This window comes from Clinocottus analis, unplaced genomic scaffold, assembly GCF_023055335.1.
Source record: "Clinocottus analis isolate CAN_PGR_092001 unplaced genomic scaffold, fCliAna1.0.p SCAF_6, whole genome shotgun sequence".
In the NCBI taxonomy this organism is placed as follows: Eukaryota; Metazoa; Chordata; class Actinopteri; order Perciformes; family Cottidae; genus Clinocottus; species Clinocottus analis.
The window spans coordinates 20,007,627-20,019,745 of record NW_027176218.1 but is presented as its reverse complement, the minus strand read 5'-3'; the positions used below and the strand labels follow the sequence as shown (position 1 = coordinate 20,019,745).

General features: G+C 41.2%; 1 protein-coding gene across 1 annotated transcript in view; it reads right to left on the bottom strand.

The window, feature by feature from the left end:
- Window positions 1–8,958: 8,958 nt before the first annotated feature.
- The window catches only part of nrn1la (neuritin 1-like a), a 53,064-nt gene continuing 49,903 nt past the window's right edge, over window positions 8,959–12,119 (bottom strand). Inside the window, exon 3 of the mRNA XM_068603512.1 lies at window positions 8,959–10,963. Within this exon, the coding sequence (XP_068459613.1) occupies window positions 10,666–10,963 (298 nt within the window). The 3' untranslated portion in view covers window positions 8,959–10,665. The remainder of the gene's footprint in view (window positions 10,964–12,119) is intronic.

Here is a 12,119-nt window from a genome sequence, read left to right as displayed (position 1 = left end):
TTTACCAGAACGATAAGCGCTTTGCATTTTTCCCTTCCTTTCCTTTAAAAACCCTCCATAAGTCTTTCAAGTGTTCAGTCAACAGAAACATACACTCTGACTTCTCAGCAGGAACTCGTTTTTTTAAACATTCCTTTTACTAATTTGTCTATATCCCTGAAACTTATTGTCATGAAGGAATAAATACGTTTAAGTTTTGAAAGGCAATAAAATTAAGAATTCCAGTTCATCTGATATGTGGCCTTGCTGTATATAATATTAATATGTAGAATTTATATAATAATAGGCTTTGGACACAGTTACAACAATGTTTTATATGTGTTTCACAGTTACATTAAAAACTATATGTACTAACATGTAGCTGAGATGTTTGTTTTGTACAAACGGATAAAATACACCCATATATTAAATATAAGAACACATGTGTAACATATGTCGTTTTAAGTATTGTGAAATTGTTTTTTCTAAGAAATGTATACAGCGGTAAAGACTGTTACACAGAGGTAAAGAAAGAATAAAAACTATCTAGGAAACTGAGTAAAAGGTTTATCAACATTTTAAAAAATGCATAAAGACAATTTAATGCAGTTTTAAAAGCACACAGTAGAAATATCCTGGTTATATTCTACAAGCTGAATGGATGAATGTTTAAATAATATACAAAACAATATATTTGAGTATAGTTGTTAAAATATATTAAGCATAGGAGGGTAAAACTATCCCTGTGGTGGTTTTGTATGAACATGAGGAGGCAACATGTCAGAATCCTGAATAATATTTTCCTATAATGCGCAAAAAAGTATTCCTGGAATCCACTCTGAATATGAACCCAACAATGTACCTGGAAGAAAAGACACATGTTGTGTGTCATGATTTGGTTGTCAGAGCAAGAGAGGAGATGCGATCAAAGCGAGGCCACGTGTTCAGCTTTGGTTCTCAAATCCAGCAGCTGAAACAAGAAGCAACATTTTCTTTCTAGCTGGTGGTAGAAATGCTGCGAGTCCACTTCCTTTGCTTCATTCTCAACACCTTCGACCAGAACTTCTTGATAGAGTTTGGTGAAGTAAGACCTCAGAATTTGACTACAAATTACCTGTAAAACAGTTATCTGCACTATGTATGCAGTTTTAACAAATATTTCTTGTTTAGGAGAATAAGTCATGGAGTTTGGCTGCAACAAAGAAGTTTGTCCCGTCCCTGTGAATTGGAGCAGATTCCCCGTGTCTACTAAAATAAAATCCTACTGTTGCATGTGTTGACTCATCTGGCCACAGGAAATGAAGAATCCAAATTTAAAAGTGATATCCAACCTGAACCCGACACAGCAGAGAGAGCAGCACTCTGTCCAGATAAAAAAAAACAGCTGCACTCAGCAAACATTTTCCGCTTACATTACTTTGCTCTCCTCACGGATGATTGTGCTGCTTACTGATGTCACCTTAAAGGATTCCTGGGTGTTGAAGTTCAAAATGTTCAAACACTTATCTCTCGCAGCCATTTGGGCCTGCAAACACGCTGAGTTGCCCAGTAAGGCTTTAATCCAGAGTCGTGAAATGTCACGAAAAAAAACAAAAACATAACTTTTTTGGAGACATGTTGCGTAATTGAGTCTCGCATAATCTGAATTATTGTACTTTGTTTCATCACCAACGGTGGAACAGATTATTTAAAAAGTAAAACGTGAGGGTGGTGATGACGCAGAGTGCGTTACATCAACAGTGTAGCAGCGTTTTGGGAAATATTAGTTTTCTTGCTGAGAGGAGAAGATTGATACAACGCTTATGCCTTCAATTTGAATATGAAGCTACGGCCAATAGCTGGTTAGCTCGGCCTAGCGGGAAAAAAGAAGTGTATGAGAGTACAAATGTCATGTTACATGTTAATGATGGAACTTTAAAGGTACTGGGAGGTATATTATGTTTCCTTTGTATAGAGGCAGGCTAGCTGTTTCCAGTCTTTATGCTAAACTAAACTAACCCGGACAGATATGAGATTTTGCCTTCTGACCTGGCGCGTCAAGGAAGCAAAATAAGCACATATTCCGAGTTGAACCACTGATTTAACTGTTTATTTATTCATACGAATCCTTAGAGTGCTGCAGGGATGACGTACATGTTTTTGTAGAAGTTAGCGTCACACTATTTCCCTCAGGATAAAAATCCTCACACTTTCGGTCCGGCAAGATAATCTTCACAAACTAACACCCCTTTTAGATACCGCAGATACAATCATCAAAATTAAAAAGCATGCGGCTATAAACAAACGGTTGCATTGACGTCAGCACCACTAAGCAAAAGTGCTAATTCAGTCACTTAATAGAAACCACTGTTTTTAAGAAAAGTAAAAGCTGGAGCGGTGTTTACCTCTTGTCGATGTGTTCTTGGGCTGGAACCACAATTACTTTCGCATGCTGTGTTTGCGGTGTGGGACTGTTAGCAGGTGGCACCTTGCATGGTTGACTCCTGTCATCAGTGTATGAATGATGACATAAGTGTTGAAGCGATTTGAGTGGTCGGAAGACTAGAAAAGCGCTTCACAAGTACAGTCCATTTATCGTTTAACCACAAACCTTCTCGACTTTGAGGCAATGCTGACTCATTTCCAGGTTTTAGAGCTCCTGCAGCAATAGATGCAAAACTGGTGAAAGCAAATTTGATGCACTCGTTCACACCTTTTGGCTCACATACTTTAACAAAAACTATCGTTTGTGTCATATCTGCCTTCATTTTGCTAATAGCCATTTGTAGGAAGTTACATTAAGACGGGAACAAGACGCCATTGTCACCACAAAGCACAACAGGGTTAGAAACATGAGCCATCGGACGATCAGTCAGGTTGTAGACAAGCTAACAGTTTAGCCAGGCTACCAAAAGTACTTTGTTTGGAGGTCAAAATGAATCTGGGTTCACCTTTTAATCCCTCATTTCACAGAAAACATTTTTAAACAAAGTTTGGGTGATAATTTTACTTCCACAAATACATTTGGCTTATCTAGGGTCTTTGTTTTAAACCTGTCAATTTCTTGATCGACTGAATTCTTTCTACCTGGGCATGCAAGGACTCCCAGATCTCTTGAGTTCAGTGTTGTTATTAATAAAATGATGAGTCATGGGTGCCATCCTCTGTTTCGGTCAAGGTTTACTCTTCTCACACTTCAAATTTGCATACAAGAGAAACAAACTACTAAAACGCAGTGCACACAGCTTTGAAGAGAATGAGTGAAAGACTCTACTGTACTGCATGAATTAATGAAGCAACACTGTTCCTTGTCTTGAAAGCTTGTATTTAAGTCAGAATTCTGGCCTTTACTTTCTCCTGAAACTTGTTCTCAGCCACAAATTTGTCCTTGCTCTCCAACGTTGACTTGCAGATGATTTTGTACACAATGCCTTGTTTTTGATAGGGTTAATAAAGTTTACTGTCTTGGTGTACATTGTGAATATGTCCGTTTCGTACAATGTGATTGGTTGATGCCTTTATTTGTGGGGCCAAAGCGCAGAAAAGTCAGACAAAAATGTGAAATATTTGCGTTCTGAGTGGAAAATCAACAGTTCCAAAACTATATCATTGTGCAAAAGCCCTTAAGTAACCTTTTTTTTTTAGCCCAAAGCATGCCGGAGACATTCATTGGAACAAGTGCAACATAAACACACTCGATTAGTCGGTCAGTCAGCACCAGTTTAATGTTTCTATAAAGGTAGCAAAACCTACTACGTGTAGATGGATAGAGGGATGGGGCACAGAGAAAACACCCGAAGGAGAAGTATAGAGATGAGAGTAAAGAAAAGAAGAGGGAAGAAATGGGAGACAAGCAGACATTACGAAAAACAGCTAGGGACAAAATACAGAAATTGAAAGCAGAAAAGGCTACGCCTGCACCGTTTGTAAAAGCCTCTCGGCCGCACACACTAAGTTACAATATAGAGCGTTTGTTACTGTCCATGGTAAAAAATACAGCTACGCGATCTGTATGTGCAGTGTTGAGTGGCTTCCCTCTTTCATCCATGGAAATGTCCATCCATGATCCAGATGTTTGGATATCCATTCTGTTTGATGGCAAGCCTGCAGCAGCAGCAGCAGCAGCAGCAGCACTTGAAAGACAACCTGTGGGTTTTTTTTCATTGAGTCGCATTCTCTTTGACACTCAGCGTGTGATGTGTATGTGGAGTGAACATATGTGTCACAGGATCATACATATATACACATTGGCTTTAGTCCGGCTGTTCCGTTTTCGCACATAAAAAGGCAAAGACAGAGAGCTCAGAAACACACGCTATCCCTACCAACAAACAAAGTAAAGGATTGCAAAGTACTGGAGAGGAGCATTTTAATCAGTAATAATGAAATGTAGAAATGTGTTGTGTGGATGACTGATTTTAACAAGCCAATTTACACCACAGTGAGATTGTTGATCTCCCTTTCGCTCTCTTTCTCTCTCCCTTTCTCTGTCTCACACACTCGCACATAACCTTAAACACAGAAAATCACCATCTGAGGTACAAAAAACACAATACAGTGAGGAAAAGCGTTACATATCAATTTACATAGCTCAGCAAAGTTCATGTAAAGCTTCTTTTTTTAATTTTTCACGCGACAGGATAGCCCTCCCGTTAGACTTGTGTACTTGATTCTCGTCGCCCTGCAACACCAGGCGTGGATTATAGACAATTTAAGACATGACGTCACACCCTGACTAGCATCTGTAACTTTAGTTCTGACTTGGTTTCGTCAATATCCATAAAATCTTCTTCTCAAGCCACGTTTCATTTGATTTTTTTTTTTATCAGAGAGCCTCTTTGACCTGTTTTGTTTTTGCTAGCCACAACCCCTCGACTCGCCCACGGAAAAGCTTCTTTTGTCTTAGTTATGAGAATTATGGGTATATTAAATGTTACAAAAAACAAACTTCACAATAGCATGACCATTAGTTAGATATATAAAGAATAACATTGCGAAAGCTACTCAAAGGCTGGATTTTCAGTTATTAGCTGTTAGCAATGGGATTGCTGACAGCTCATCTTGATGTGAGTTTGATCGAGGTTGGAGCTGGTGTGTGCAAGAGCTAATGACATGCTACGCAATTTAACAGATATGCTGAGCTGGCTCGGGCCATTTCTCCTGGTCGTTCTCACATCTCCGTGTGGTGACCAGCAGAGTGGTGATCACAAATGACCAAGTTTAAAGTATTGCTCGATGATTCATTTTCAAAAGAGCTCAAAGAAAAGACTGTAGGATATCGTTAAGTCTTGCAGACTCCGGTTCGCGGTCCGTAGTTCACGCACGGCATGATGGGCCTACGGATAATGCAGATAGGGTGTTAAGCACAACTAATAGAAAACATTAAAGCTTTTAAAAGTAGCACTTGCACTGTCGATATACATATGAACTATATTAATATATTACTGCTATATACATTGATAATCATTGAGCTGTATTTACACTATACACAGAAATGTGACCTAACTCATTGACAGTCTGTGTGTTTCTAGTAATAAAACATCATCATCCTCCGAATCGATCTTCACAGAACGTATCTTCAATGACGGAGTTAGTTCATTGCCGCACTTATCTTCTGCTTCGCTTTCCCAAGTTTGCAGTCTTGTGGTATTTCTATTTTTGTCAGTAATTTAAACTGGGAGGCCGCAGATTTGCATCCACTCGCTGGAGGCAAGCATAGGACTCTGGTACCCTGGTGGGAGTTTGTCGGTCTGTCCGTCTCTATTCTGATCCTTGCTGTTCTACTCAAAGCTCAGGTCAAAATGTACATACATTTTTCACTACTGACATCTGCTGCGTCGTTCCCAGCTGATCTTGTTCACACTCAGAGTTGCAGTGCTGTCTAGTCTGGGTTGGTAAGCGGACATGATGTTCATGCCTTCTTAGTTCTTCCCCCTCTCTCTGTTGGTTTAGCCACTGTATTAAAGTTGTGTGCGCTTCAACATTTCAGGAACTATCACGAGCTTGAGAAAAATCAATACCTCTCCGTCCCAGAGCTTAGCCTCCAAAGCTAATTTATTAAAGAAATAGTTACCCAACTTCACCAGAAACGACAATTTCTCATTTTTACATGTGTTTTTCTGTGCGGATTTAACAAATGATGTACGAGTCTTTGCGAAATTCAGAGACATATTGACACATTTTCAGGCGTCGCAGCTTCGTCGCTAACGAAGCTCCCTCACACAACAATCTTGTCTAAGAGAAGAATGTAGAAAGCATTGATGTAATACATTTTTTTTAGCCCACAGTGACAGAAATATCACCAGCAGCAGATAATATTGTCTGTAGCTAACTATGAAGCGTAGCACCGACCCTGCGCTTCCCCCTCGCTTTAACATTATTAGCTCTATTTTGTACTGTTTGCGCCGTTAGCTGCGAACCGCCCACTCAGCTGTTGCCGTGTCGCTGTGTTGTCATTGTGAAGGAAAATCTCCTCGATAGCGCCTTCAATGCACCCGCTGACTTCACTAAGATCGCGCGTTAGCTAAAGAACCAACTCTATAAGACCGATCATGGAAACAGCGTGCAAGAGTGGGAATCGTCCCATTGGATGTCAGGAGATGGATATTTTGATAAGGGATTTGAAAGAATTTTGATTCTCCAACTCTTTACATCTTTTAGACTTTCAATAGAGAGAGAAAACAAAGAGTCTCGCTGAGGAGCGAGGCACTGAAGCGTCTTTGTTGCGTCACAAAGCAAATGTTTATGTAAAGCGTCGTCTGAATGTGAAGGAATGTTTAGCATAAAACATTTAACATAAAATGGGTGGCACAGAGGCTACTATTGGTCTCTGCCATTGGTTCACAGTATTAACACCAAATATACTGCACCATTAATGTGACAATGATGTATTGTTGTTAGAGAATGTTACGATTTCTCCCGCAGTTGTTTCTGTCCAATTTAACCTATTTGTCAGAGAACCGAGCTGGAGGCGAGGAGATGTACGGTCTCAAAGCGCAGTGCTGGTAAATAATTCCCAGCTCCGGTCAATAACGTTGCATTTACCCTGCAGCATTATTGAAAACCGCTCTGCAATCGGATTTGTCCACGTAACTTACACGAAGCACATCGTCTCATAATTACATTTTCGGAGTGTTTTGTTTTTGGGTGTGTGTTTTGGAGCGAGATCTTAAAATGTAATCGGCGGTAGTTATTTTCCCATAGGTCAATGCTGAAATCACTGTAGGCCAAACACATGCAATCTGATTTCCTTACGCAGCCTCGAGATTGTGATTTAGTCACATTCAGCCCACAGTGACATCATCTTATCTGAGCGCCGCCGAGACTTTTTTTCAAATGACTGCACCTTGGTGAATTAGCCATTGAGGCCTCTAATTGCTAATTCTGTCAGTTTAATTAAAGTTCAAAACTACAGCAGCCTCTTTAAACCAACCAAGCATATCTCTGGGTGAAGTCCCTAATGTAAAAAAATAAAATTGCCGTGGGCTGATTGGAGTTTTAACTCTTTATTTCTGCTCACTTCCCTCAAACTAACACTTAGATCTACCTGACAGTTTATTCTGCCGATGTAGCTCGGTGTATTTTAAACATCCCAGGGTCGAAGTGTTGAGTTTGTGTGTGTGCGCGTGACAAGAATGACACATTTTCCAATGAAACGTCAACTTTTGACATTGAGGTCCCAAACCAAATAAGACTATAACACAATTGCCACTACTGTATACAACTGTCTACGGATCTGCTTGCCAATATTCTCTGTTTAATTTAACCCTGTAGGTGTGTATATAACCAACTTGCCACTGGCGAGGCTGACGTTCAATCAGTTCATAAGGTGAACCAGTTTTTTATCCCTTCCCTCCTCTCTTAAAGTGTGCGTACTGTTGCAGCCTTTGAGGATTTCTTTTTGTGCCATTTCAAAATTCTAGTGCAACTCTTTAAAGTCAGCACGGCTTTGATTTCTTGTTTGTTTTTGCGAATAAACAAAGTAAACCTCCAACCTAAAGCCCCCCCGTGTAAGACACCCTCGCTGCTAGACAGGTGGATTCAATCTTCAACACAGCAGAACAATATTTGTTTTCCAGGTGTACTCATCTCTCTCTCGCTCTCTCTGTATCTCTCTCTAATCTGGTAGTATTTCTGATCCTGGGCCAGACAGAAACAACTGTTACCCCGAGCCACTTAGAATAACAAGCAGCTTCGGCAGGCCTGCAGGGCCAAAACCACGGCTCCCGAAGCAAGGAGCACGCTTGGCATGCGAGGGGGCCGTGATTCTGACTGGTGAACATATTGGTCCCATACTGTAGGGTCGCCGTGAAGGATGCCAAGGAGGAGCCTCAGAGGTTTTCATACCTGGACGAGCACCAAATAAAAACAACTTAAGATACGCTCCGACTTCACTTTAACTTTGGCTCGAAACTCGCGTTGCTGCAGAGGAAGCTGAAATCCAAAGACTTTTCCATGACATTGTTCTTATTGTGAAACTCCAGCATTTTCCTTCCAGAATTACGGTTTGAGACTGCATGCAAATGTTCCCTCAGTGTCTTTAATTTATTCAGTTGTGTGCTCTTGTATGATCCTGTGGGGCGACAGCACACATCCGGTATAACGACAAATTTGCAGGATCCATCATTCCCAGTTTGATCCCATTGGTATTTTGGATTCCCTTCGACGATGTTGTTCTTCAAAGGCAGCAAAGAACCAATCGAGCTTTTCATACCAGCCGAAACAACGCTCCTGCGTGCCAAAGCATTTTCAGACAAATCTCTACTCCCAAATGCAATCGACAGTTCTGTATGTACCTTAGCTAAGAATGTGTATTAGGAAACAACGTACGCATTTTTTGAGCATCAGGTTGGCGGTTGGGGGAGAGGTATCGTCACTGGCAGGAGTCTGACAACATTTTTGTTCTTGAGTTTTTTTCGCAAGGATTCCCCAAACAACAAATGCATTTGCACACCATACTGAGCCAGGATTGTTGGGAGAGGGAGAATTTAAAAAGCTCTCATAAAATCAGACAATACATTTGTGCATTGCTAGCAAATGACAAAGGTCTTTAATTGTTGTTTAAACCTCTTAAACCAATGAAAGTCATCAAGGACTCAGGATGGTTATTATTAGGATTTGATCAATACTAGTACTCTTATCGATGCTGCTTATCGGTTCGGTTCTTTATCGATACTCTCATTGGTTCTTTTTTATTATATTGTGAGAGAAAAAGACAATTAATTAAGGAAACAATCGATATTGCTTTTTTATTCTTGTTTGCACACAAATAGTCTTTCTTGAGCAGCAATACAAGAATTTCCAAAATCTTTAAAATACATTGCCAGCTAAACAATCAGCTAAGCGATTAGCTTTCATTTATTAGCCTATTCTATTGGCAAACATCGTACAGCATCCCTAACGTAACCTGCAGAGGACCAGGGCGGACGGCTGCTCGGCAAACCGTCAACAACTTGGCAGATTTATGTTCCGCTTGTTCGCCAAATGTTGTGATAACTTGCTGGTATGACCTGTCCTACTTGTGACTGGCATTTGTGACAAGGAGAGTTCTCAGCATCTACTCGAGTAAAATGTAGCCACACTTTCCTCTGCATGATGTCTCACGCTGTAATGAGCCTCCGAGCCTCCTCCGCCCTTCGTGCAAATACTTGGAGACAGAGGGAGAAGGTTAGTGAAGCTGCTGTTTTCCGCGGGGACCTGACTGATATCCAAATTCACACTCCCACTAGCTACGAGGCTACAACTTACAAGTTAACACGAGAGCTAATGCAAAGTGCATTTTATTGAAGGTGGCCGGTGTTAGCTTAGCTTACCCCGATACCGTGAATTTTTTTAATATTTTATATAGATTTGACAGCTAGCAAGGTACGATTAGATTCCACTGTGTCTTTACCTTCAACTGTATGTCCTGTGTGTTGGGCACAGGTATCTTGCTTTGCTTCCAAGTGTCAAATTTAAAATGTCTCCCCGAAGAAATGTCCTCGAAGAAAACAAAATGAACCAATCTATAAAGAAAAATGTGTTTCCTTATTCATATTTCTTTAAGCTTAATGTCGTTGGTCACAGAAAGGGAGGCTCCAACCGAGGCTGCGTGTAGAGAGGGAAGCCAGTGGGAGTTGAAATGTTCGCCAATTGAAGACTTGACGTGCAGTAGTACCTTCTTTTCGCATCTCTTCATCAAACAAGCAAGCCAGTTATATGTTAGATTTACATAATTATCAAAGGCTTCACGCTATAAAACTGATGAATGAACAAGTATAGCTGGTCGTGACATCGGGCCTCTTCATCACTTAGTTTTCAGGTTCATCAAGCGGGACGTTCTTTTGTCCCTCTTACACTTAGGAACTAGATAAACGATGTAGGGGGGTGGGGGATAAAGACAGATGACATGAGGCTGCTGTCTGTTTAACTATGTATGCGTTTTCAGTTCTCTTTGTACAGTGGTTGTGCATCTCTGTATGAATTGTGTGTGTTTCCAACAGAGAGACTAATTAAAAGGCAGAGAATATGCATGAAACAGCACAGTCAGTTTTAAAGACGCATCATCAAAAGGACTGTCGGGCCTCTGAACATGCAGTTAGAAATATTCTACCCTTTGGCAGCGCGGAGGAAAACAAAGTGGAAAGTCGACGGACTTGTGGAAGAGGAAAAGAAATAAATACACAAAGTTAATATCTATTCACAAGAGTCCCATTTCTTTTAGGCTAGCTACATCCAACACAACAGCAGCAGCAGGGGAGACAGTAGCATGAGACGGTGGCGGTCGCCTGCCAGGTGATCTGCGCGGCCCCTGAGAGACTCCTGGTTGAGCTCCTCCCGGTTGGACGAGGCGCGTGGGGAGACGGCGGCCGCCGCGTGGTCGTCGCGGTTGGAGCACATGTCGTACAGGTTTCCGGAGAACTGCATCTTCTTGGATTCCTGGCGGAGGGATTCCCAGACCGCCGCGGCTTCGTCCGGACAGCCGGCCATCGCCAAGTTGGCGCAGTCATGGAAGTCATCCCACGACCTGCAGGGAAAAGACACGTGGACAGATTCAGACGCAGTGGTGTATCGTAACAAAGTAGAAATACTTCGTTCCTGTACTTAAGTCATTTTTTTGGGATATCTGTACTGTACTTTTACTTCACTAAATTTCGCAAAGAAAACCGATACTTTTACTCCGATACATTTCCCCTGAAACCTTCATTACTCGCTACAAAATCATGCGTGAAAGACAATATTTTGTGCATCGTGCCCATTTGTTAAACAGCTGATCGAGACTACGAGTGAAGGCGCAGGTAAGAATTCGACAGCCTGTCGCTGGACACAACAACACCCGACGTGTGTTCTCTATCACCAGTCTACTCTGCTTTATGTGCAGTCTACTGGTGAACCGATAACCCGCTGCACAAAGACAGGATGTTGGAAATGGAAGCAGGTTTTCAGAGCTTTTTGGGCAATCTCAGGATATTCTGCCTTGATTTTAATCCAGAACACCAACAGAGTTGAAACAAACTTTGAAGTTTCATTTTTCGGTTAACGTTTTACGCGACCTCTTGACATGTGTCAAGATGTTCCCTATGAGGTCACACACAGACGGATGTATCCGGTCATTTTTCAAAATCTTTCCAGAGTTTATTTTTGGTCATGGTGGCCAAAGTCTTTTATACACAACTGTGCAGATGTGACTTGGGACACATGACACCAGACAGTCTCCAGATGTTAGGTAAAGGTATGCATGCTAGCAATGAGTGTGCATGACAGGTTTTTTTGTATATTGAAGTGCATTCTCCGAGCACATAGCCTACCATGTCTTGGTTTGTGGGTATGGTTTATGATTTTCATAAGGATGGCAACGTTCTTTTATAGTGCTCTTACATACAATTACAATCGCCTTTTTTTAGTGTATTAAATTGCAGATGTGCACTTTGTCAGTTTAGACAGAATCACATTACAGATCCTTTGTACATGCGTCCATGATTCCCAAAAGATGAAACTCGCTGACTTTGTCCTTATGAGGGCACTGAAAGAAAAGTCAAAGTTTTGAATTCCTTCCAGCCATCCTGTAAAATATCTGCACAACATGTTCATGGTTCCCAGATGATGTCTTTTATTTCAATGCCATAAGGAAGTTGACATTTGTGGTTTCCAGTGAAATGACTTTGGTCCGGACATTCATGTTC